Source organism: Panthera onca, chromosome X (assembly GCF_046562875.1).
Source record: "Panthera onca isolate mPanOnc1 chromosome X, mPanOnc1 haplotype 2, whole genome shotgun sequence".
Taxonomy (NCBI): Eukaryota; Metazoa; Chordata; class Mammalia; order Carnivora; family Felidae; genus Panthera; species Panthera onca.
Window position 1 is genome coordinate 112,110,874 of NC_138357.1, and position 26,756 is coordinate 112,137,629.

The 26,756-nt window shown below is 33.8% G+C and overlaps 1 protein-coding gene and 1 long non-coding RNA gene across 6 annotated transcripts in view; one reads left to right on the forward strand and one right to left on the reverse strand.

Annotated features, from left to right (window-relative positions):
• Nucleotides 1-26,756, reverse strand: part of CNKSR2 (connector enhancer of kinase suppressor of Ras 2) — a 297,465-nt gene that overhangs the window by 94,296 nt on the left and 176,413 nt on the right. For all 5 annotated transcript variants that reach the window (XM_081793473.1, XM_081793472.1, XM_081793475.1 and 2 more), the window contains 2 exons: nucleotides 20,815-20,948; nucleotides 15,966-16,177 (listed from right to left, as the gene is read on the reverse strand). In XM_081793473.1, the coding sequence (XP_081649599.1) occupies nucleotides 15,966-16,177; nucleotides 20,815-20,948 (346 nt within the window). The remainder of the gene's footprint in view (nucleotides 1-15,965; nucleotides 16,178-20,814; nucleotides 20,949-26,756) is intronic.
• Nucleotides 893-25,364, forward strand: LOC145714232 (uncharacterized). The gene is made up of 4 exons (XR_014136813.1): nucleotides 893-986; nucleotides 13,672-13,826; nucleotides 22,985-23,174; nucleotides 24,652-25,364. It is a non-coding gene; the product is annotated as an uncharacterized LOC145714232 (long non-coding RNA).

Here is a 26,756-nt window from a genome sequence, read left to right on the forward strand (position 1 = left end):
TTATAATTTTTTTTATTGTGCTGCAGTATTGAAACAGACTTAATAAGAGAATGAAGTAACATTCTTACATAAACATCAGTCCTTGGCAAATTGAAAAAGAGACAATAGCTTAAATTATTTCTAATTCCAAATACAGAGATCTTTGAGTGCAGCTTAGAAATGTTTGCTACTGCACGTATAGCAGTATTTTAATTTCACAAGACAGCAAAGTTCAAATGGAAAAAGAACTTTACGGCTTGTTGCTGTAGTACTACTGGCTAAAAATAAAAGAGTACTATAAACATCATTGTTAGATTTAAATCAAATGTACACTTGGGGCGCCTGGGTGGCGCAGTCGGTTAAGCGTCCGACTTCAGCCAGGTCACGATCTCGCGGTCCGTGAGTTCGAGCCCCGCGTCGGGCTCTGGGCTGATGGCTCGGAGCCTGGAGCCTGTTTCAGATTCTGTGTCTCCCTCTCTCTCTGCCCCTCCCCCGTTCATGCTCTGTCTCTCTCTGTCGCAAAAATAAATAAAAAAAAAACGTTGAAAAAAAAAATTAAAAAAAAAAATAAATCAAATGTACACTATTATTAATATATGCAAAGTATTTTTAGGTTTGTATGGTTTGTAAAGGCTTATTAAACACATTTGACTCATTCTTTATGTAACTGTACATAAATTAATAATATCTCTAAAAATAATCTGAAAAATTTTAAGACATCTCTTTAGGTAATGACACTTACATTTACTAATTAATGATGAAAATTAATAATTATAGCCAAGAACATAGTAAAAAAAAAGAGCCCATCTAAGAATTTTGCTGACCACTTCCTCATAATTTTTTTACTCCTCTAAGCATAAAACATTTATTAACTGTAGAGTACATTTGGTACCCTATCATAAGCCTTGTGATATCTCTGTGCTAGTGTCACACAGTTAAACTACTTTGTTACTTGGCTTTCATATCTATTGCACATCTGGACCTTTTTAACTTGGATTTACAGACAGGTGAGAATTGTGCACTGTGTATCTGTATTCTAATAAATGTAGTAGAGTTGAAAAGTCATTATTTTTGGATTTTGTTTGAATTTTATTCTGAAATTAAAGGTAAGCAGTCTTTTTTATTATGAACTATATTTAGCTGTAATTAAACACAAATAGAACACTAAATATAATTTTAAGAACACTGACAAGGATGAAGTACTTTATAATGATCTAAAGTACTTGTTTTAAAATGGAATTGCTATGTTTTAATACTACTGTACAGAATTGCTTGAAAATAAACTAACTTCTTCCTTAGATAATAAAGCGTATTTGGTGCTGTTGCAAATGCCACAATGCCCTTTGGCAGAGCTAATTGCCCACTGTCCTGGGCTCCTTCCTAGTGCTTTTGGTATATTTGTATTATTATATATTATTAAACTGTATTATATATATCTGTCTGTTAGAGGTTTTTCTACTTTTTTTGCAGAAACTAGGTCTTAGGTATCTTTGTTATAAGTGCTCCTGGCAATTACTTTGACCCAGAGCAGGTATTTTGAATGCTTGAATGGAAGGATACTAGACATTATGGGTATTCCAAATTACTGAACTGTTCACTGGATCCTAGTCTCTCTTATTTACTCAAAGGTATCTCTTGAACAATGTTCGTTTCTTTCTCCTGCAGCATCAATTTTTCCCTTTCTACCCAATGATTCCAATTAGCAAAGAAACATGCTGTAATTCTCCAATTTTGAAAAACCAAAATGCCACCTCTCTTCACCCACAAACTACCACTCTACCACCTCATTTCTCTGTTCCCCTTTACAGAAAAAAACTCCTAAAAGCCTTGTTTATATTTTCAGTCTCTAATTCCTCTCCTTCTTTCTTCCGTAGCTTTATTGAGGTATGACTGACAAATAAAAATGTTATATATTAAGGCCATACATACAAAATGATTTTTAAGGTGTGCAACGTGATTATATAATATACATATATGATATGAAATGATGACCAAAATCTAGGTAACACATCCTTCACCTCACATGGTTACCATTTATATGTGTAGTATATGTGTGGTGAGAACACGTGAGGACTACTCTCAAATTTCAACTTTAAAATGGAAAACAGTATTGAGGTTCCTCAAAAAAAACACAGAACTATCTTGTGATCCAGCAACCCTACTTCTGGGAATATATTCAAAGGAAATGAAATTAGTATCTTGAAGAAATATATCAACTCCCATATTCATTGTAGCATTATTCATAATAGCTAAGATATGGAAACAATCTAAGTGTCCATTAATGGATGAATGGATACAGAAAATGTGGTATATGTATTCAACAGGGTATCATTCAGCCATAAAAAAGATGGAAATCTTTAATCTGTGATAACATGAATGAATCCAAAGGACATTATGCTAAGTGAAATAAGCCAGACACAGAAAGACAAATAGTGTAGGATCTCACTTTTATGTGGAATTTCCTCCTCTGTCTTTCTTGAACCTACTCTGATTAAGCTCTTGCCCCCCAAACTATACCAAAACTGCTATTTTGTCAAGGTCACTAGCACCTTCATGTTGCAAAATCCAGTAGACAATTCTTAGGACCCTTGACTTTTCTGATCTATCTTAGGTTTAACACAGAGGACTACTCCCTTCTTTGTAAAATTATCTTCATATGGCACCCAGGACTCTGTCCTCCTCTGGTGTTCCTTTCCTCTTGCTAAAAATTCACACCCACACCCTTCAGAGCTAAGCAAAAATGTTATTTCTTCAGGGATACTCTCCTTGACTTTACTATTGGTTGGGTTTCTTTGTATTTGTTCTCATTTTCTGTTGTAGTTTTTCTTCATAGCATGCCATTTATAGTCCAATAAGTATTTATTAAATCAGTTGCTTGAATCCTGCCCCTCTTCTAGAATGTAAATTTCATAAGGAAAATTTCTCTGTTGTTTACTGTGGTATCTCCAGCCCATAGCACAGTGCCTTAAACATAGTAACTGTTCAATATTTACTGACTGATAACTTGTTAAAAGGGAAATGGGACATTCCGCACACACTGGACTGAAAAGGGTGGGAGCTGTATCATCAATTTTTATTTTCATAGTTCCCTTCTCTTCTCTCTTTGTCAACTTTCCATTCCCCTCCGTCATTTTTCCTTCCTTTTCCCTTCCTCCCTCCCTTGCTTCCTTCTAACCAGGGATGTCAACCTGACCAACCTCCTTCATTTTTAACATATTAAACCTTAGAGAGCTGTTTGGTAATCACGTCAGAACTAGAGAAGTCCTGCCTCTGGATATGTAGAAGCATTCCCATTTTATTATTATTATTTTTTTTTATTTTTTAATATATGAAATTTACTGTCAAATTGGTTTCCATACAACACCCAGTGCTCATCCCAAAAGGTGCCCTCCTCAATACCCATCACCCACCCTGCCCTCCCTCCCACCCTGCCCTCCCTCCCACCCCCCATCAACCCTCAGTTTGTTCTCAGTTTTTAACAGTCTCTAATGCTTTGGCTCTCTCCCACTCTAACCTCTTTTTTTTTTTCCTTCCCCTCCCCCATGGGTTTCTGTTATGTTTCTCAGGATCCACATAAGAGTGAAACCATATGGTATCTGTCTTTCTCTGTATGGCTTATTTCACTTAGCATCACACTCTCCAGTTCCATCCATGTTGCTACAAAAGGCCATATTTCATTTTTTCTCATTGCCACGTAGTATTCCATTGTGTATATAAACCACAATTTCTTTATCCATTCATCAGTTGATGGACATTTAGGCTCTTTCCATAATTTGGCTATTGTTGAGAGTGCCGCTATAAACATTGGGGTACAGGTGCCCCTATGCATCAGTACTCCTGTATCCCTTGGATAAATTCCTAGCAGTGCTATTGCTGGGTCATAGGGTAGGTCTATTTTTAATTTTCTGAGGAACCTCCACACTGCTTTCCAGAGCGGCTGCACCAATTTGCATTCCCACCAACAGTGCAAGAGGGTTCCTGTTTCTCCACATCCTCTCCAGCATCTATAGTCTCCTGATTTCTTCATTTTGGCCACTCTGACTGGCGTGAGGTGGTATCTGAGTGTGGTTTTGATTTGTATTTCCCTGATAAGGAGCGACGTTGAACATCTTTTCATGTGCCTGTTGGCCATCCGGATGTCTTCTTTAGAGAAGTGTCTATTCATGTTTTCTGCCCATTTCTTCACTGGGTTATTTGTTTTTCGGGTGTGGAGTTTGATGAGCTCTTTATAGATTTTGGATACTAGCCCTTTGTCCGATGTGTCATTTGCAAATATCTTTTCCCATTCCGTTGGTTGCCTTTTAGTTTTGTTGGTTGTTTCCTTTGCTGTGCAGAAGCTTTTTATCTTCATAAGGTCCCAGTAATTCACTTTTGAAGCATTCCCATTTTAGGCTACCCATCATGTCTGTTGAAATACTATTGAATTGCTGCCTTTTTCAATTGTATTTATCCCCCCATCTTTTAAACTCTCTCTTCAAACATGCTAAAATCATTAAATTTCAGGGTGATAAATAGCACCTTAGAAGCAATCTTCTCTCTAACAGTTACCAAAGAGTTTAAGAAAAGACTCAACAGAAATTTCTCCTTAAGTCTGACATACCCTTTAACACTCACAAAAAAAGTTTTCTCTAGAGTCTAAGGAGAAAAAATATATATACATACATACACACATAAACACATCTGTTTTGACTATTTTAGCCAATATTTTGATGAGAATGAGAGTAGTAAGGAATGTTAAGCTACAAGCATGCCACATACACCCATCAAACTCCCTACATACCAGACAGAAAAATTACTTTCAGATGGTTGACTGCATTTCTATGAAAACATCCCGAGGTAATTTAAGGTAGACAATCACACATTTAAAGAGGAATAAAAGGAATTGAATGGAAAGTCAGTAATTTTTTTTAAGAATAAAGGCAATATATCTGGATCTAATAAAATAAGTAAAAACAGGCACTTTGATCTTTAGGGCCATATTTTTTAAGTTTCATTTTTGGATAAAAGAGCTTGAGAAAAAGTTGGATTGTAAACATTGCAATGTGATGATTTAAGTATTGGCTTTAAAGCCTTCTAACAATCTAAATCAAATAAAACCCAATTATTATTAACTTCAAGCCTTTTCAGTTTCATTAATGGAGGACAAAAACAATTAAAATCTCATTTCAAAGAATAAGCTACATCTTATTTGTAAATTTTCCTATTGCTTTCTAAAAGTGATCTAGGCTTTAAATGGGGATTAACATAAAAACTATTGAAGGAGAAAATTGTGAAGTGTTTCAAAAATTATATGGAACTTTTAACACTTGATTCCAAGGCTAATTATATTTTGAACCAAATCACCTTTTGTAAATATTCTACCAAGAAAGCACATGTGGAATACACATTGGAGTTTGGAAAGATAGGTTGTACTAAGTTGAAATGTTTGCCACTGTGCATAGAATCAATTCTTCTACAATAGAAGGGTATGTGAAGACTAGGAAGGATTCAGATGGTTTAAATATAGTTTAAGTGGCAAAAGAATTCTGCATCCTCCTCTGAAGCCTCTGGTGGGTAAAAAAAAATGAGCTATGCTAAACTCTTCTTGCTCTGTGCTGTGCTCAGAATTAATATAGTAGTGGATAAGAAAGATGACATGAGTATGTAAATATTATTTGGTTTAAAACAATTCATTTTGAAGTTAAACAACTACAAATTAAAAACTATTCCATTTATTTTATTTTTGTAGTTTCAAGTTTCTATTTAAATTCCAGTTAGTTAACATACAGTGTAATATTAGTCACTCTACTTAAAAAAAATCTTAGTAAAGCAGTATCTTGAAAATCTTTATCAACATATGGAAAAGAGTCAACTTTTTTCATGAAGAGTAAAAAAGACAATGATTAAGACTCGTCACATGAAGACTCTCTTTTGAAATAAACCAGAATGACATCTTGTAATAACTTTATAATTCCTTTCAAAGATATTTCTCTTTGGGATTATATTACTCAGTGAAACTAGCAAGAACGGGAAAAATGAAAATCATAAGACACACCGAAGTTAATTTCTCAAGATTTCACTGGTAGTCTGTATTAGAGTCAGCCCATGAATATACTTAAATTTTTTTTTAATATTTATTCTTTTTGAGAGAGAGAGAGAGAGAGAGAGAGAGAGAGAGAGAGAGAGAATGTGAGCAGGGGAGGTGCAGAGAGAGAGGGAGATACAGAATCCAAAGCAGGCTCCAGGCTCTGAGCTGTCAGCGCAGAGAGCCTGATGTGGGGCTCTGAGATCATGACCTGAGCCGAAGTCGGACGCTTAACCGACTGAGTATACTTTTAACTTCCGATCAGTGTTCTCTTCACTACATGAGATTGCCTTGGTGATGAATTCAAGAACATTTCATTACACAAAAATCCGATTCATTTTTCTTCAAAAATAATTTAATGAGATGTATGATTACTGCTTTTGTTTAAGTGTCCTCTCTGCCAGTTTGTAAGTCTTGTAAAAAAATTCTTAAAAGCTATGTGAAGAGCTAATGGAGGATAAGAACATAAACTGTGGATGTAACTTTGTATTTGCTGTCCATTGCCTTAAACGAAGATGGAAAATACATTGCTGTGAAAAGGTGTGTCAACTTATAAGCTTAGAGACTTATAAAACAATGCTATGTTACCATATGTATACTTATAAGTGGTTGTATATTGTCGTAATTATTTGCTCTAATGTCTCTAGTCATTAAGGTGATCAATGTACAATTTTTAGTTATCTCTTTTTTAAGAAGATTCAATGTAACAGTTGACATTTTCTACCCCCACCCCCCACCCCCGAGGACCTATTTCCTCTATGATTTCTGGTAAATTGTTTTGCAGTGATACCAGTAATTCTACAAGGAGCCTGGAGTACAGAACAACACTGATCTTTTCAGTTAGTATTTATTACTTGAGTTCGGACTTTTATCAAAAATAAGATTTACTCTAGAAAATGGCTTTTCTGGAAGATAAAAATGAAGATGGCATTCAACAATTTGTCTGCTGGGGTAGGCTTCAACTGAAGAATAGAGGCTTTTCCAAATGCTTATCTATTAAGTCAGCTGTTTGGAACTTAAAACACAAAGAGATTTTTATCATTGGTGTATGGGTCTTAAAATTTTTTTTAAATGTTTTTCAATGTTTATTTATTTTTGAGAGACAGAGAGAGACAGAGCACGAACGGGGGAGGGGGACAGAGAGAGGGAGACACAGAATCGGAAGCAGGCTCCAGGCTCTGAGCTGTCAGCACAGAGCCTGATATGGGACTTGAACTCATGAACTGTGAGATCATGACCTGAGCCAAAGTCAGACGCTTAATCAACTGAGCCACCTATGCGCCCCTTAAAAATTTTTTTTAATGTTTATTTTTGAGAGAGAGAAAGAGAGAATGAGAGACAGAACACAAGTGGAGGAGGAACAGAGAGAAAGGGAGACACAGAACCTGAAGTAGGCTCCAGGCTCTGAGCTGTCAGCACAGAGCCCGATGCCGGGCTTGAACCCACAAACTGGGAGATCATGACCTGAGCCTAACATAACATGAGACGCCTAACTGCCTGAGCCACCCAGGTTCCCCAGTATATGGGTCTTTAAGAGGAGCTATAAAAGTCTATTCCAGCATTTTCCAAAATATACTCTATCAAACATTAGTTCATTGGGAGGTTAATGAGTATTTTGTGACCCAAACCAAAAAAGATTCAACGTACAAATACATTTGGGAAACAATAAGCTAATCCAAATTCAAGAAGACCTTCAAAGCCTTTAGTATGCTAATGTGGACTTATTAGTTGCCAAGAAAGGGATAAAATATTCAGAGTTTCTCAATTATATTTAACCAGATAACCTCTTTCTTTTACAAACATCCTCTTTCAGAACTAGAGATGTAAAGAACATATTTGGGAAAATGATGGATCCTTAAGCCACACTGTGATGTGAAAGCTAACACTAACCACTCTATTTAATTTTACCTTGCTGCCATTTATTAAATTTTTTTTCCATAGGGGAAAATGCATTCCGATTTCAACTAGGGACAATGGGACTCCTCCTGCTCCAGGGAATGTCATGATTAGGTATTCTATGGTACAGCAGGGTAGGTCATCCCAGACACTCACAACATTATACTACTTCTGCTCAGAGAATATGCTAATTGTGAATAAATGTAGGTCTATCTTTCCAGGGCAATAATTTCATTGATTTTTTGAATTAAAAAAAAAGGCAATTGGCCCTGTGTCATACAAGGGCTCTTTGATTTTCTAGTCTTATATACTTGCTTCTGTATTAAATCTGTCTACAGTTGATTCTTAAAATAGCTAAGGGTTTCTTTTTATTTTATTTTATTTTTTTGCTAAGAGTTTCTTAAGAGCATCACTGTTGACATTGTGGACTGGATCATTCTTTATTGTTGAGAGCTGTCCTGCTCTTTGTAGGATGTGAACTAGCATCCTGGGCCTCTACCCACTAGATGCCAGTAGCATTTCCACACCCAGTTATGACAACTACAAATGACCCCCCCCCCAAATTACCAAATGTCCCCTGGAGGGCAATACTGACCCAACTGAAAATCACTGAGTTAGATGGTTCCTATTCTTGGCTTCCCATTTTGTCTTTAAGGGAAGCACTATTTCACCTTCATATCTTTTTGTCAATTAATTCATTTGAAGAGTTAGTTTTTTCCTCAGATAGTTGCATCGGCTTTGTGAACTTGGTTTGTTAATCTTTCCATTTTATCCACATATTGATACTCTCGAACTTGGTTAAGAGTTCCTTTTTCTTAATCTTACTATTTTATCCATTACCTAGTGATTTAATTTGTTCAGGCTTTTTTTTTTTCTTGCCTGGTTTCATTTTTTTAAAGAGTCTCTAACTATTTTATATATTATTTTTGCTCTCCTTTTTTCCCCTAGCAATTAATCTTAAATTTTAAAAAAGGTATGGGGTCAGAACTGTTTTCAGAATTCTGATGCTGTAAGGTTATATTCAGGCTCTTCTGCCCAGAGTATGAGCTAGTGGTTTCCATAATGGAACTTAAAAGAAGGCTTGGATCAGGGCAGTTTCTAGTGTTATTACCTATTTGAACACTCTTCCTTCTGCTTTTCAAAACCAAACCAAAAGAAACAGACGAACTCTTTTCATATTTAGTTTGAAAAAAATTTTCAAAAGTTTGTTTTATTTATTTTGAGAGAGGTGTGCGGGACAGAGAGAGAGAGAGAGAGAGAGAGGGAGAGAGAGAGAGAGAGAGTGCACAAGCAGGGGAGAGGCAGAGAGAAAGGGAGAAAGAGAATCCCAAGCAGGCTCTATGCTGTCAGTGCAGAGCCTGATGCGGGGCTGGATCTCACGAATGGTGAAATCATGACCTGGCTGAAATCAAGAGTCGTATGCTTAACCAAATGAGCCACCCAGGTGCCCCATATTCATATTTCTTTTAATTGCTAGGATTTAAGTGGCTAGTTATTGGGTAGCTAGAGGAACCAAACCAAGGAAATACTTCTAGCCCTGTTGTCCTTTATTAAATCCCTCCACAGGGAGAAGAAGAAGTGCTAATTTGATCCAAAGGCACTTGACAATCTTTGGGATACTTTTATTTATGAGCAGGAGTAATATATTATGGCATTAAATACTATTTCTTGAGCATTTTCCACGTGGCAAGAAGAGTACTAAGTACTAGACATACATTATCTCATTTAATCCTCATAAAAATACCACAGGTAGTGTTGCTATCCCATTTTACAGATAAAGAAAAAACATAGTGAAGCTAAGACTCAAGTTCAAGGTCCATCAGTTATTAAAAGGCCAATCTGTACCACCAAATTCAGATCTATATGACATCAAAACTCATGCTCTGGTATTTCTATTTGTAAAATTACACAAATTAAGGAAGAGTGCCTTTCCTTGCAGATTACTCTGATTTTTACATTAGGAACAGACAATTTTCTATTTCTCTCAAAATACTGCTGAACTACTTTTCTATCCATTACATGGTCCTTTATCACCATCAGCGTGATACTGAAAATTATTTTGTGAAACTGATCAACATGCAGTCTTTATGAATTATATTAAGTCCAAAGGAGCAAGAATTCCTATGAGTAGAGTATACATCTCATATTTCTACATTTTTGATTCACTAATTTCTATTTCTTTGGTTAGTTCTACCGTGGAAGTGGTACATTTTACTTAAACACAAACATTTCCTGTGGTGAGAATCTCAATTTCTTTTCTTTCTAGCATAGCTGATGAATGACAGCTGAACTTTTATCTGATTAGAAAGACAATTTACATTTGAGAATCACAGGAAAGAGCAGACTTGTATTCAGAAATAAACAAGTATGAATGTATTGCGTATTACATGATCCTTTAAGGAATTTTTTATTTATTTTATCATTATTTTTTAATATTTGTTTATTTTTGAGAGAGAGAGAGACAGAGAGAGAGAGAGAGAGAGAGAGAGAGAGAGAGAGAGAGAGAGAAAGAGAGAGATTGTGTGAGCGTGTGAAGGGCAGAGAGAGCAGGAGAGAGAGAATCCCAAGCAGGCTCCATGCTGAGCCCAGAGCCTGATGCAGGGCTCGATTTCAGGACCGTGAGATCATGATCTGAGCTGAAATCAAGAGTCAGACACTCAACCGACTGAGCCACCCAGGCGCCCAAGAAATGTTTTAAATAGTGCTATTAATTATAATTGAAATGGCCAAAAGTTGGAATGATGTTGTACGACAAAGAGAAAGATGATGTTGAAGTATGATAAAAGACCCTGGAGCCTACAAATAATTTCTTTTCCTCACACTGATAAAATAGTTTATAGTGTTATTTCCCATAGGTCCTTCACAATGCTATTGTAAGTCATTTCAAGCCATTTGCTATTTATGTGGATAAGAGGGACATGGTAGTTAGTTTTCTCTTGTCCCAACTACTTGAATGGAAAACGTGCAGGTATGTTACAGAAATTAATTTTCCTCAATGCACAATGTGTACAAATAACATTTATGAGGAGCATTTCTAAAATAACAGCTTTGCACTCATTCATGTGTTTTTTTTTAGTGAGGTCCTGGATTATCAGTAAGTCAGAAAAGGTCTAGATTCCTTCAAGCCAATACTATTAAGTGATGTTATTGTAAAAAATATGTTTTCCTCCTATTATTAAAAAATATGACCACTCACAGCCACAAAGAGCCTCAGCCAACTGTGACTACCTTTCAGCAGATTTCTAAGCATAGGAATGTGGTATGATGGAATAGCAAGGGCAAAGAGTCTTGAAGAGTGAAAGGGAAAGCTGATGGGGATTATTACCATTCTGAAAAGTTGCCAAGCAAATGATCTCATCAATTTTGAACCTTTGCCTTTGAAGCATGAGCAGATGAGACCAAACAGTTAAAGTGATTTAATGCTGTCCTCTTTTCCCTTCTTTTAATTTTCACATTAAAGTTTCTTTTTAAAATTGAACTGTTTATTCACCCCATCTTATTCTTCAAATAATTTCAAATGTCTGATATTATTATTTACTTGTTGGGATCTTTAGGTTATTTTGTTTTTTTCTCCACCTTTATTGAGGTATAATTGGCAAATAAAAATAGTATATATTTAAGGTATACAACATGATGATTTGATATACATAGAATTTTGAAATGATTACCACAATCAAGCTATTTTAACACATCTATCACTTCACATAGTTACTCTTTTTTTTTTTTCTGTGGGGTGAGAATACTTAACATCTATTCTCTTCACAATACTAAAGCTTCTTAGCACATGCTAGGCACTTTCTAGGCAACTTACAATGCACTGTCATTAAATTCTCACAAAAAGTCTATGAGGCAGGTATTATCATCTTCATTTAACCAAGGAGAAAATTGAGACCAACATCCCCAAGCTCACACTAGAGTAATTAGATAAAAGACAGCATTACCAAGTAGGGCTGATGATACAGCCAAGGCTAGTAACCACTTATCTAGGCTGCTTCCCCTACTGTCTCCATGTTTCCAGAAATTATTCTCATCTATCTTTTTAGCAAAGTAAAACCTATTTTATTTTCTCTGATTTAAAAAGGACATAACATATTGTTACTAATTTTACCCCTCAATTTAGCTACCTTTTCCTAAGGTCTGTCAGGGCCATGTCTTTGTGAAAACATGTTTACTTTAGTGCCACTAAATATGAAACAGCATATACAAGCATGAACAGCACATACAAAATCAGACCTACTTCTGCTCGCCTGAAATCAAATGCTTGGATTTGGAAGGAATAATACAATTTGTGAAAATTATTTCTCTATAATTTAGGAAATTACTTTCATCACATTTAGTTAGCTAGTATCACTAACAGAGTCCACAAATATCCATGGGTACTTCATCCAGGCTCTACCACTTACTAGTTAGGTAAGTTACTTAACCCATCAGTAAAATAAAGATTCTATTAGCAACTACCTCACTGGGTTATTGTAAGGATTAAATGGGTCAATGCCTTTTAAATGTCTAGAACAGTGCCTGGCATATATAAATATTATTTACTTATTTCCAGAAGGGCCATCCACTTTCTATCCATATTATACTTGTCTGATAGCTTAGAGCAAATAATTGTTCTTTTTTTTAACTCACTCTTAGCAATAACTAGTAGGTCTATGATATAAAATGAGAACCTTCATTAAAAATGTCTTTTAAAGCCCACAATTAGGATATTTTCAGGCATTTTTCTTTACATCTTTTCTTTGTCACTGTCCAAAAAGAGAGTTTCCCTAAATATTTTTGTCTTATATATCTAACTTTATTACTTATTTTTTAAAGTTTATTTATTTACTTTGTGTGTGAGAGACAGCGAGCAAGCAAGCAGAGCCCAAGGTGGAGCCCGAATTTCAGAAAATATGAGATCATGACCTGAGTGGAAATCAAGAGTCAGACACTTAACCAACCTGAGCCACCCAGGGGCCCCTTATATATCTAACTTTAAAATATGAATGCACTAAGAGAATATGACAAGTATATACATATTTAACCACAAGCACATAATAGTAACTGAATCATGTTTCTTCTTTGCTTCTCAAAATCCTATCTATACTCTTATAACGTTAACTCTAAACCTCCTTGAATAAACAGGTAATCTGGGGAGTTAATAGGAAAGAATGGTGGCTAAGCTCACATACTTCAAGATAAGGGTATTTGCGACTAAGAACTAAGTTGAGCACTGTAAGCCTGAAGGACTTATTCATTACATTTGAAGGTATCATACAAGTGCTAACACATGAAATTATGGTCATTTCCAGAAAATATAAAATATGGACTTTCTTGTACTCTATGTTTTTTTGCAATGTACTTCAGCAGAATCATGTATTTTTATTATCATTATTTTTTAAATCTAAGGAAATACTGTCACACTTGGGAGTGTATGCAATGGGACCACCTTATAGGTTAAATAAAGAAGTTATTGATAATTGCTTATAAAGTTTTGGAGTAATTTGTACTGGAAACATCAGGGTCTGGGCTGAGAGATTTATATGAACCCTCAGATCTCAGACCTATGTTTGAGAAGCTGCCAGGTATTTGGTGGGGATAACTAACATTTAGAAACCATAGAGGATGACCATTCATCATTTAAAACAGCGTGTCACTTTTCAGCTCCTGGGCTATAGGTATTACTTTGCTCACATTTTCCTACTTTCCTAAAGTGATTCTAACACATCTCCTTATTTGTTTCTTCCCTCTAGGTTACGAATGCCTTCCAGGGAAAATTTATGTTTTATTCACCTTTGAATCCCCAGTGACTAGATGACTTTATGTACACAACAAATATTAGCTGAATGAGTTAAGAAAAAAATTGATCTTTGGAAAAATTAAGGACACAAATTCATGTGTGTGACAGGTAGAATTTATTATTTACAATCTGATTTTAAAAATGTTTTCATACATTAAACCGCTAGTGATCTGGAGCAACCTACAGGCTGTGCTAGAATATCTTCACTGATATATATCTGTAAGAATCTCCACTGAGGGTTCAGATTATATTTCATGTTGGAAAGTTAAAAAAAATTCTGGATCAAAAGTAAAATAACTTTTTTTTTTTTTTACTTTGTATCAATCTTTTGGGCATATATACATTTCTTTTCTCCTAAGTTGTTTATAAAAATATATCAAATATCTGTAAGATATCAAAATTTTCTAAAATTTGAACAGTATTTTATTTTATTGGGAGAGAGAGGATTTGTGGAACATGATGACACTAGGTGGTTTAAATTGTAGCCTGAAGAGACTAACAATTCATAGCCATTCAAGAACCAAGTAACCAATTATTTATAAAGCTATCAGTAATCAGCTTCATCTGGTGACTATAATTTCCCCTTTAAACATTCTAGTCATACTTCAAAATAAGCAGAAAATAGCCAGAGAATTCTAAGACAGAAAAAAAGAGTTGATATACATTACTGCTTATCCAATAAGCAGTAATGAATAAATATGCAGTATGAATGAATAAAAATAAAGATCTTATGTTATAAAGCAGGGGTAGGGATAACAAAGATGGCAGGCCTCTACACTGCTCTCTACTGCAGAGGTTTATAGTATAATAGGGGAGGAAAGCAACGGTGCAAATACCTTCAAATTATGACAGTTCAAAATAATTGCCACCAGAATGGTATAATTGAGGAGCTATGCTAAAAAATATCATTACTTATTATTATGATAAGAAAGCACATGTACACAGAATAACACAAAGTAAGGTAAGTATGGTTCCTATTTTTTAGGACCATTTTGAGTAAAATTTCTCATGTATAATTATTACCAAAGAGCTGTAAGGAAATAAGGCATGTGTAGTAAGGTACATGATGACTAATCATTTGGGACCACAGGAGGGAGGCATATGGCCATGCTGGGCAAGTAAGGAGGGCCAGTGGAAAAAAAAGTTAAAACAACCTTCCTTCTGCTCAGCTCCCATTATTCATCTGTATTAATCATCAAGGATCCTATCTTTCCCCTTCTCTATGCTCCTCACTAAAACTGATTAGTTTGAAAACTAGAAAATGAGGAGCACAGAGTTCCAAATAAGTCCATTCTTTCTTGGAATAGGATCATACCTTTACTATTTTAACTTTAGGCAGCCTTATCTGCAAATCTTTCAGATACAATGTATCAAGTGAAAGCATGTGTGACCAGGTTGCTTTCTTGGTCATGCATGGAAAAACAGAAGTCAAAGATGAAAAATGCTAGGTATATTGTAACTGTGAGGCCATCTCTGATTTAAATATGGTGTGTACTTCCTAGTTAGAATCCACTTCATTCAAATTTTCTAACTTCTTAGAAAAAACAAAAATTGAGGTGAGATTTTCCCCAGAATGTATATCTAAAGAGTTTTTAATCCCTGAGGAATAAGGAGTTTATTTTATATAAGTCATGTTAAAATTTTTTCCAGGGTTACTTCAATGAACAAGTCAGAGCACACCTCCTGGAAGGTCCCAACCACCACTACAAGTAGGGAGCTAAAGCAACCACAGTCACAACAGAGAGTACACAACACATTCTGAAAACACCTCTTGAAGGGCCAGGCCCTGGACAGTGTATGACCCCTTTTTAATATAGTAGTGCTCACAGGTGCAGAACACATAGCAAGCTATTATGTAAGTAATGTTAGTAGGAAGCATTCATCGAAAAAAATTAATCCTTGAATGATTCCAATTTGGCAAAATCTGACATGATAAAAATTACATGTGATTCAAAAGGGTTTCCATAAATCATTAAAGAGCTAAGATGCTACTTATTGCTCTTACCTATCTTTGGAAATTTTAGAATACTGTTTAATGTCATGCTTCGTATTGTTGCATTAGAAGCACATTAGAAGCACATCAATGTAATTCCATTAGAAGCACATGACAGGCACAGATCAATTATAAAGATTCAAAAGCTATCAAGTAAATCAAGTAATTTTCATAACCCAAAAGTCTATGAAAAGAAGTAGAAGTTCTCATATGAGACATATGTTCTTATGTCAGTGTAAGAAAAGAACTCTTACCATAAGTTGGGGTGCTTTCTCGTCTTCCTTGACTACTGGATCTTCCTTTTTCATATTCATAGCAATATAAGACAGTATCTTCCTCAACAATATTAAACCTCTTTCGATATTCCTGATCCAGAAATGAATTTGGTGATTCAGATCCCTTATGCACCGGCTTGCCAACCATATGTCCTCTGAGGTCTTCACAAGGAAGGTTTCCTTTTTCATCCCTAAAAATAGGGAAATGTAAAGGAGAAGAATGTAGGGAAGTGTTAGGGTGGTAAAATGGCAGAGAGGGTCTAAAAAAGTAGTCATATCCTTTCCATACAATGTGTCCTCTAATCTTTCCAAACTTTCTTTGAGGCTTCTAGGGCAGTTTTTAATTATTGCTATATTGCAAGAAAATAAATGCTGAGGATCAGAGAGGTTAAATGACTTGCCTAAAGGTCACACAGCTAATAAAGGACAATGCTAGACATGGGTCATGGATCTTCTAACTTGTGCTCTCGTCCATTTTCACTGTACTATGTCATATAAAGAAAATCATCTTGGCACATAAATTACTTTTAGGGCTCAAGACAGTAGGTATAAGGTAAACATTGCTAACAATATAGCTTTCTTCTGCCACTGTAGCTAATTGATTCATAGTAACATTAGCACTGCTTAAAAACAAAGACGTGTTTAAGAACTACCACCTCTGTAACAATATTTGCAGCCTTAAGAACCAAATTAACATGATATAAACTGATACTGTAAGAATTTCAAACAGCTTGTTATTAATTTAAAATAAACCTTACTGAAAAGAATTACTTAGAGTATTTAAACTCTATGCATCTCATTTAATAGTAAAAATATAAATTCACAGAACTAATTCTAAATGGATACATCAAAATTTCATCACACATCAGCAACATTTCTTGTGAAGAGAGAGTAGAGAAACCTGATAAAATATGGAATTTAAGATGATGGCAAGGTGATTTTTTTCTATAGTATTCTAAAATAGAAAAATATAATAATTTATGGGATCCCTAAAACTGTTACTGACATACAGTATTACACAGTCCAGGCAATTGGGTCCCTTATGAGTGGTATTTTGGTAGAAATACTCCATTAGGAAGGGCTAAATTGAACCTTGTTTATTTTATGATGTTTCACTGACTAGCTATGAACTCTTTGTTAGAAAAGCCTGTCTTCTAGAACACAGCTATGAATGTAAATGCAATATTTTCTTCTCTTGAAGGTCATTAATTTTATTTCCTACTACTTCTTAATTGTTTCCAGTTCTACACTGAACAGTGCCATGAATGATAAAAAACTTTAATTTTATGTTAAGTACCAAGACTGAAATCTTAAATCAATAAAGTAAATTATAACAAGAAAGATAAAAAGAACAAAATTTTAATTTACACTATGTCTTATAAAATGGTGATGAGCTTATAAATCTAATGTCAATTCAAAAATATGAGTTATGTTTCAGCAAGAACACTATACTTTCATACTTTCATACTATGGTACAGTACACTTCCGTAGGTATATGGAAATGTCTAGATTAGGTCTCTCCAAATGAGAACTACATTCCCAGTATTTGAAATATATCAAAAGTAGAATAATATTATTGTCAAGACTAACTGAATCAGCAAGCTGTCCCATGTATTTAACTCATCTGAAGTTGCGATTGTCATTTACATTGCTGATTCACTCTTCTACTTTTAAAAATAAAAGTATTGCTTATTGCTAAGTTGTAACTGGATAGCTAGGTCTTAGGCAACATGAAGAAAGCATATTAAAAAAATGCAGGTAGAATTTTATTGACACTGCAATTAGCTTGAAAATAGCCCTAACGAACTCGTGGCACTGGATTAAGGTTTTGCCTATCTATAAATGGGCAGACATTTCTATCAGGCCTGTGATGTGAATGTTAATGCAGCTGAGATCAGAAGGTGATTCAGCCCTAGTTAACTCACCATGATCTATTTATATGGATATTCCTGTGGCAGAAAATTGGAAGGGCTGGTATTACTTACTCTGTAATGATATGAAAGGAGGGACTCATACCAACAAGGAAGATTTATGAAGCACATATATATGAAACAAATACAAATAAAGCTGAGTTAAGAAATGTACGCACCAAAAACAATTTTTGCAGTAGAATGAAGTAATACATGCATTGCGTATATAAAGTATGTGCCCATTTGTGTGTGTATCTCTGTATGTGTGCTTGTATGTATGTACTTACATTGTGAGTCCCTGAATAACTCAATGTATTAATTCGTTCTGCTGTACAGATTGAAGGAAAACTTTTCTTAATGTTATGTATGTAATAAATCTACACTTTTACTCTGAAAAGGATTTAAGGAAATGGGTGAAAAGTCAGAACACTCCTTTAGTGGACTTTCTTTACATTTAATGGCTCAGAGTAAAATTAATGAGAGAAATTAGTGCTTAAACTTCAGAGTTGTGCAAAGACCTACAAATTCTTGATTTTTATCATAGAAAAAGAAATTTGGTTAAGTATGTAATGCAGTATATACTATGATAATGAAACTGCATATAGTCACAAGACATATAATAAAAAACTGATGAATTTTCACTCACTCTACATACATGAGTGTCTTTCAGAGAAAAAGGTACTTCTTCTGGAATAAATGTGTTTAAAGAATGGTAATTACATGAAAAAAATTCTATGTAACTTGACAGCTAGCCCTGACATTTTTATGTATTTTTTGGTTTTAAGATGAGAAAGCTTTTATTATTTACAATTAAATTAACACTAAAATGCCTATCCTACATAAACAAAATTTTTTACTATATGAAGAAACGAATGTTCAGATGAGTTACATTAGGTGAACCACATTAAACATCAAAATGAGAAAATGGGACAAAAGTTCTGCGGCTGTATCTATGGAAAGAATGACAACTGCAACAGTTTTATGGCCATAACTTCAAGTCAAACCAGAAAATGCAGATAATTTATACAGGCTGGTGTAAAAAGGGACTCTGATGCATGCATTGTTCTGTCTGTGCTATATCAAACTATTGTGTAACTTGGATAACTAATAATTTGACTCAAAATATAGTTAGACTATTCCATTAAATTATACACTAGACTAAGAATCAATTAAAGTGAGATAACACCTCTAATTATGAATTTTCCTGAAAAATATGAAGCAATACTGATAAAACAAATACCACCATGTTGATACTTGAACTTCTTATATTTTCAAGTATTTTTAAATAGCATGTTCAAACTTTTCATTGGTCTCAATACATTGCTGTAATCATAAGGCCACCACACTGAGAGGACAGAACCCAATTACTTTATTCTTGTCTTCTGAAGTGTATTTTAAATATTTTACGTCTAGGAAATATTTTCTTTATCATAAGTTCCTCCCTACTCAAGATAAAAGGAAAAAGCATGAAAAAACTGCAGAGATTTGATAAAAATAATTTTCTGATGTTTATCTGTACATGTAGCCCTTGGAATAAGGTCTCTTAAATAATCATTTGCACTGAAATTAAAAGTTTTTCCAATTAAAATGAAAACAAACCAAAAAAGTCACTATTCAAAACACATATTTTTATTGCTCCTCATGCAAGAATATTCAGAAAGTCTGACACTATCTTAATACAATTAAAATGCAACTTGCGTTTGACTAGGATATCAAATGAATCTGTACATCTGATTATAAATTTAACATAGGACTATAAATTATATACTTGAAAGATTTGTGAAATGACAGCTCAGTAAGTTAAATCTTCTCATAAACCATGTTCCCACAGCTACATTTAATTCTCAAAATTAAAAACTAAAATGTTTATAAAATGGACTACAGTTTTATTACCAGACGATATAGTATTTGCAGACACACCATGTTGTCATGTAGCATTTAAATCATAAAATGTCAGTGCCATCATATCTTAGAGAATGAAACATTAGGTGCCCTAAAGAATGATGAAAATTAATTAACACAAGGGATTTCAGTTCTTTTATATACTGAAGAAATTTAATATTAAGTGTGGCTTGAAAATAAGAGACCTTAATCTACTGTTTTTGAATGACTGCACAACTAATTTAAAAATGGAACCAAATTCTTTGTGATTGGTACTAATTATCCCCATTTAGTGCGGGCCTCTTTCCATAATTTTTGTATTCCATGAGGCTGGGTATCAGAACGCTTTTGGACAGAATGCATTATGGCACAAAGTTGTATTCTTTCACACCCGCCAGGAATTTCAAATAGAAATCTGGAAATGAAATGGAGATATAGCCTCAAGAAATCTAGAAAACAGACTTTAAAGGCAACTCATTCTCTTGCAAATTGTCTCTACTTCCTGACAGAAACATTAATGAACTGATCAGGTAGAAACTGTAGATACATAAGTATTAGGGGAAACAATATTCTCCCTTCTCATCATCTATTTCCCCCCACCAAAAGTTCCCTCACTGCATACATTTAAGAGGGCATAAAAGTTATCTGTAACTTTCTCTTTTAGAAAAAAAAATGTATGAAATGCTTCAAAATAACTTGAGATTTCCTGGGGCTTCTTAGCTAAAGACCCTCGCTTATTCCTTCCTTATTAAAATAATCCTAATTGTTATTTAACATTACTTTCCTATTGTTTTCTATCATATGACATGTTTATGAGATATTTAATGCATAGTGTTTAATACAGATTAGTTATTGTTATTATTATTATTAACCAAAACGCATTCTCTACAATGCAACAATTTTCCAGAATGTGTTCAGAATTCCTATCTAAGAAAATATTCAAGGTGTTCCCTGAGAATTTACTTCACAGTTTACATACGGTTAGGTTAGTCTCTGGATAGAAGTTGCCCACAGCAACATGATGGTTGGTACTGTACCTGGGAATATATGGTTCTGCAGGAGGAGGGGGGATGTAGAGATCCTGGAGAGCAGAACTGTCTCTTTTAGTTGGTGTACTGATGGTGCTGGAAGGCGTGGCAACGCTGCTTGTGGGACTTCTAGGTATAAGAGGCTGGTTAAAATGAAAAAGAAAATACATACACACACAAACAACACACAAAACAACAACAACAACAACAACAACGACATATAGTTATCATTTTAAAATTATCTATTTCTGCAAAGTTTCTGAACTTGGCTGAAATCAAGAAGCACGTTATTTAGCACATCGATATTCCTCTGAATGTCCAAAAACAAGTAATTTATTATTTTAGAGGCTTCGCTTAGTTCTCAACTCACCTTATTCTACGGCATAACAATGTAAAAGGTATTTATAAGGTAAAAGCACCATGCAGGGTTTCATAATGGTAAGATTTGTTTTACAGTCAGAAACTTATTAAATCAAATTTGCTTTGTTGGAATCCCACCTTTGAAAGAAAGATAATAAAGAGGAACTTTCAAAAGAATTAACTCACTCACATCCTGACTGATATACAAGAAAGATATTTCATTTTTTTTCCCAAAAAGATACACCATACTCTTTAGTTAGCAGAATGTCACACATTCTCAGAAAAGGTTACAAAAATGGAGGATGAAAGGCCAATACAAGAAAATACTTTCTTTTTTTGTATTTTGTTTTTTTAAATATAAACACAATGAACTGTCCTCTCAAGGTCATTTATGGTACATCTTCAAAAGTATGGTGACTAGTGGAACACAATCGTTTCATCCTTCAGAGGTACACACATTTGTCACTGTTTAAATAATGTTTAGATACAGATCTATAGATTCCATTTTCATGCCTGCTTAAGTATTAAATACTTTTAAAAATTAAGATATCATGTATACTGAATAAAGTGATACATCAGGATGCATTAATTTAAGACCACTTCCAATTCTAAGCTTCACAGCATTTGCAAATGATCTTGTGGATCAAAAAATTATTCTAAAGTGAGACTAAAATTCACAAATTTTCATGTTTATCTTACAGATCTTACTGATTATCTATGTATACAATAACAGTAAAAATAAGAATTTTGGTGCAATTGCAAACACAAACGTAATGATCACAAAATGAACTGTATCTTCACATGACAAGATGTTGCCATTTTAGCCAATATGAAAACACTTTTAGCAAATCTATATAGACCCGCAGTTCTATTACTTTAACATGTATTGTTGGACAAAATGGCATATTACAACTATTTAATATTGTGACAATGCTTTTGTACAGATAAGCAAAATGTTCAAAAAACCAAGCATAAATACAATGTACAATGTAGGCCACTGGGGAAGGCTACATAGTTTATGATTCAGTTCACAGTTTTTGACCTTCCTTATTACACAGCTCACCTTAACAGGTTGAAATCACACATCCTGCCAAAATGATGGTTAAGTTTTAATCTATGTGAAATAGAAATTAAAGAGAGAGAGAAGGGAAAAAAATTGATAACTTATTTGGGGACTCTACAATATTCTATCTTCTATGATGTAAAAAAAGTCAGATATTTTACATGTTAAGGAATTTTGAAATGTTTTGAAAGTATGCAGTAGACTTATGTTTAACTATGCTGATTTTGAAATAGTGTCCACTTAAATTATATGTGTCTTTTAGAAAAAAAATCTTGGCAGTGGGAAATTATTAGATTATATAGGCAATCAAGAATCATTTGTATGGATGAACACCATGAAGCCTGAGAAAATGAAGAATTGTATTGTTTCTAGTGATACCTCTACAATAGATCTTTGAATTAATGATAGGTTCTTTAGATAAGTCTTTAGACACACTATATATATAGTCACTGTGATATGACTATAATTGCTTTTCGTCAGGACATCTTGGTATTAAATACAGATGACATAAAAAAAGTCTGACTAAATTTCATATTATAGAAATATAAAGAAAAACCCATTATTCAGTGCATTACTTTCCAAAACTGTCTAACAGATGTACTGTGAGAGAAAAACGTATATTCAGTATGCTTTTTAAATGCTCTAGTATCTTTTATTTTAAAATATTCTAATACTGCAAGTGAAATTAAAAACAAGTTCTAAAAACACAAACAAAAAATAATCTAACAAATTTTTATTCTTTTTCTTTTGTTTTAGGGTCACTATTTCTATTCTGAAGACTTCTCTCTCTCCTTTTATTTTACCATCAATAGAACTAAAGATAATCTTTCTTGGTTAGTACCTATCTCTGCCTTCCCCAAACAAAGAGGAAGAAAGGAAAAATGGAAGGAACAAAGGAGAAACAATAGTGGTTACAAGTATATTTTAAATAGCCGTGAAGTGTGAGGTAAATATGAACAGAATATTTTATTTTGCCTAGACTACTACTAGGATTCTATTCAAATTATTACCAGGATTATTTAGGGTACTTGTGCCTTTCCCCTTCCAGTAAACTTAAATATTAGCCTTGTCAGCTTCCTTCAAATTGCTATTTTGTCTAGGTTTCTATTTTCAGGAAGGAGTCGCTATTAATATCATCAGTTAGCATGATTAGCTAAATTAGCAAATACACAGAAGAAAGACTCTTAAATAAGTTTAAATGGATAACAGGTTTGATTGTGCCAGCTGGTTCAATAAATTGAATTGGTTAAAAAAACACAACTTATTCTTTCAAAGAAAATTGAAATTAGTTAATCCTATTGTTCAATTCAATTGGCTAGTTATTGTATTAACTGATAAATCATAGAAAACATTTCAAATGGTTTATCATGCAGATATCATCTGGATAATCAGAATGCTTTGTACCAAATGAAACACACAGTAAAGATTAAATATATTTGGCATATTTTTGTCTATTCATTGTATTACTTCTGTCAAGCTAATCCACACTAAAAAAGTAAACATTGTTTTTGAGAATCTTATTTTAAAAATACACATTAAGCAGTGAGAAAATAAAGCATGGTAAAATAGAAACTTCATGGGAAAATGGCAATAGCTACTTAACCGAAGAGGACGTCTTTGTGATAATTTAAAATTATAATCTCTTAAAAATTTTCTACCTTTGAACAAGAACTGAAAGAATACAAAATTAAATGACTAAAAGAATGAAAAAAATGCATTAAAGAGCATTAGAAAGATAGGCAAAATTTGACTAAACCAAGCGCAGAATAAATGATGCTATTAGCTGAAATCACCAGCAAGAAATTCCTAGTTGTAACAAGTGGCATTAAAATTACAACCACCACCAATAACAATTTAAGTGTGTGAAAATACCCAAAAAGTGACAAATACAGCTTCCCTCAGATCAAAAAAGGACTTCTCTCGGCATCCAATTCAAATTTTAATATACATATTTCTTAGTTTCAGGAAAAATATCCAAATATGTTAGCATGAAAATGCAGAAAGATAGCTTCTCCCATCTTGACAAAATTTCCTTTCAATAATTTGTTCATAACATTGTAAAAGAAGAGTAGTTACCACTGCACTAAGAAGAATTTCCAATTTAAGGCAAAAAGTAGAAATAAAGGGTAATATTTTTTATCTTACCATTTTGCTACTTTGCTACTTTATCTATATTGGCAAAATATGGAAAGAGAATTAAGAATTATCATCATTTAAATACAAGGTTATTTTAAGGCTGCATCTTGTTACTCAAGTAAGCATGAAGCTTCTGTATAACTTGGTCAACTACAGTATGTAATCAAGTATGATATGGATCCATTTTGGATTCTATGCAAACAGGTTTATTTCCTGGAAGAGCCTTGCCAAAATATTTAGTTTTCATATGTAAATGGTCCTACTGACCTAAAGCTCTCCTTTCACAGATCCAGTGAGGCTCCAGAAGGGAAGAGGCATTTGCATGTACGTCATTACTCTGCTAAAACAACTCTGATAGATATGTGGGGGCACAGGCATGCATCTCTTAAAATATCCAGGTTCTAAATAAAATGATCATATGCATCTCTTTAAATATACATTGATAAACTTAAGTCAATTACTGATAACTTGCTACATCAACAGGACTACTACTAGAAATCTACTAGGTAAGACATACATACATTTTTTCATATTGTCAGTTTGAACTACATAAAATACTTTCAAATTGTATCCTACAATATGGTACGGCACAAATCTTCCTCTGAATCATGTGTGATGACTTTAGTAATAATACCCTACTCATTCAGTTTAAAAAGCATATGAAAGATTGTGATTAATGTAAAATAAAGTTTTCAGCCTTTGTAAGGGATCACTGAGATCTCATTTTAAATCCTCTGATGGCTCAGGTCTTTCCCTTGTGTCCCCAATTCTAACACATGTAAGGTAAGTGAGCACATCTGGAAGGTATACCTCTGAAACCCCTACGGTCTTAAAGATTATGAGAAAAGAACTTCCATACTTAAACTACATTTTACATTGAGGTTTTACTTGAAACATTTTTCATTTTAACAACTTGTGGCAAGCTTATCTTAATTTACTTGTCCTTCTGTCTGGTAAGTGACCTGGCTTTCATAGAGCTATAGAAAGTCTTGAATGATACCAGTGACATAAAGACAGCCCCAGCATTAAAGATTAAAACAGTGTGTTACACATTATGTGGTTACTTCTAAAATTCACTACTGCAAAGATCACAAAGAGCTTGCTTTGCCTTTCAGGGGGAACATACCCATTGAAATATGCATGATTACATCAAGTATAAAACCTGGCCATTTATTTTATTCACTCTTGGGAATAAGCACAGACTCAGAGGGATCACAATACCCCATTATTCTAGCACAGAACATTCACACAAGTCCTTACTCAGTTCAAACACATTTTTATTATAATTACCAACATAAGTACCAGAATATTGTTTTATGTTAGCAACTCTGTTCTTAATCATCTAAACACTCCAGAGAAAATGTATGCTGGATTTTGGGAGGCAAGACAATGCATACATGTTTCTTGACCATATAAAAAATGTTAGATATAATTTGGAAAATTTGGGGCATACTTTTCCCTGGGAAAATTTTTTTAAGTAGTAACTTATCTGAAGGAAGTCTAAGCAAAGGAAATGCATGTATTTAAATTCTCCCACTCTGTGTTTTCACAGTTTTTTCTAGGATCTAAATTCATAAATACAAAAGATTTGAGTCTTCTTTTATAAGCATGTAATCTTTCCTTTCCTATAAGACCACCAAAAAAACAAACATTTTTTCCTGACCATTAATGTGATCAGGAAACCATATCTGTATAGGTTTAAAAATACAAGATATACAAGAAATATAGACTTCACAGTCACACTACAAAATGGCTTTATCCACTGAGTCATCATATTTTGCACATTGTACTGAGACTACTACGACTGTATTTACTCTTATGCTGTCCAGACTTATTGGCATAGTTAATACTGCAACATTAAAACTGGACTTCCAATTTTTTCAAAATACAGTAAACATCATTTTTAGAATATTAAGTAAAGAATAAAGAAAATAAAAAATAATTTTTGCATTTTAGGTGATCATTTGTAGTCAGTGTAACACTTGAAACCATTTGGCTGAAAAACACAAATGTCATTTAGATACTTTAATTAATTTGCTTAAACACTGCTGACCAAAAATTTGATGTGACAATTGCTTGCAGCTATTTACTAATTTGAGCATGTAAAACATATAATTGTTTCTGCCTCTCAGTCAACACAATTACATTTTCAGTTAAGATTTATTTTCTTCTTTAGTGTCATACCTAATATTGGTTATCTTCCTCTTCAAAACATGCTTTTAAAACAAAACTCTCAGAAACATAAATTTTGTTAGTAATGGATTTTTCAGTCACCCTGACCCATAACTTTGATATTAAAATAAATTTTATTATTTCTCATGTTTCAGTTTTTACAGAATGAGTTTAACTATTCATATCTGTAGGTATTTGAAATGTAACACAATCAATTAAG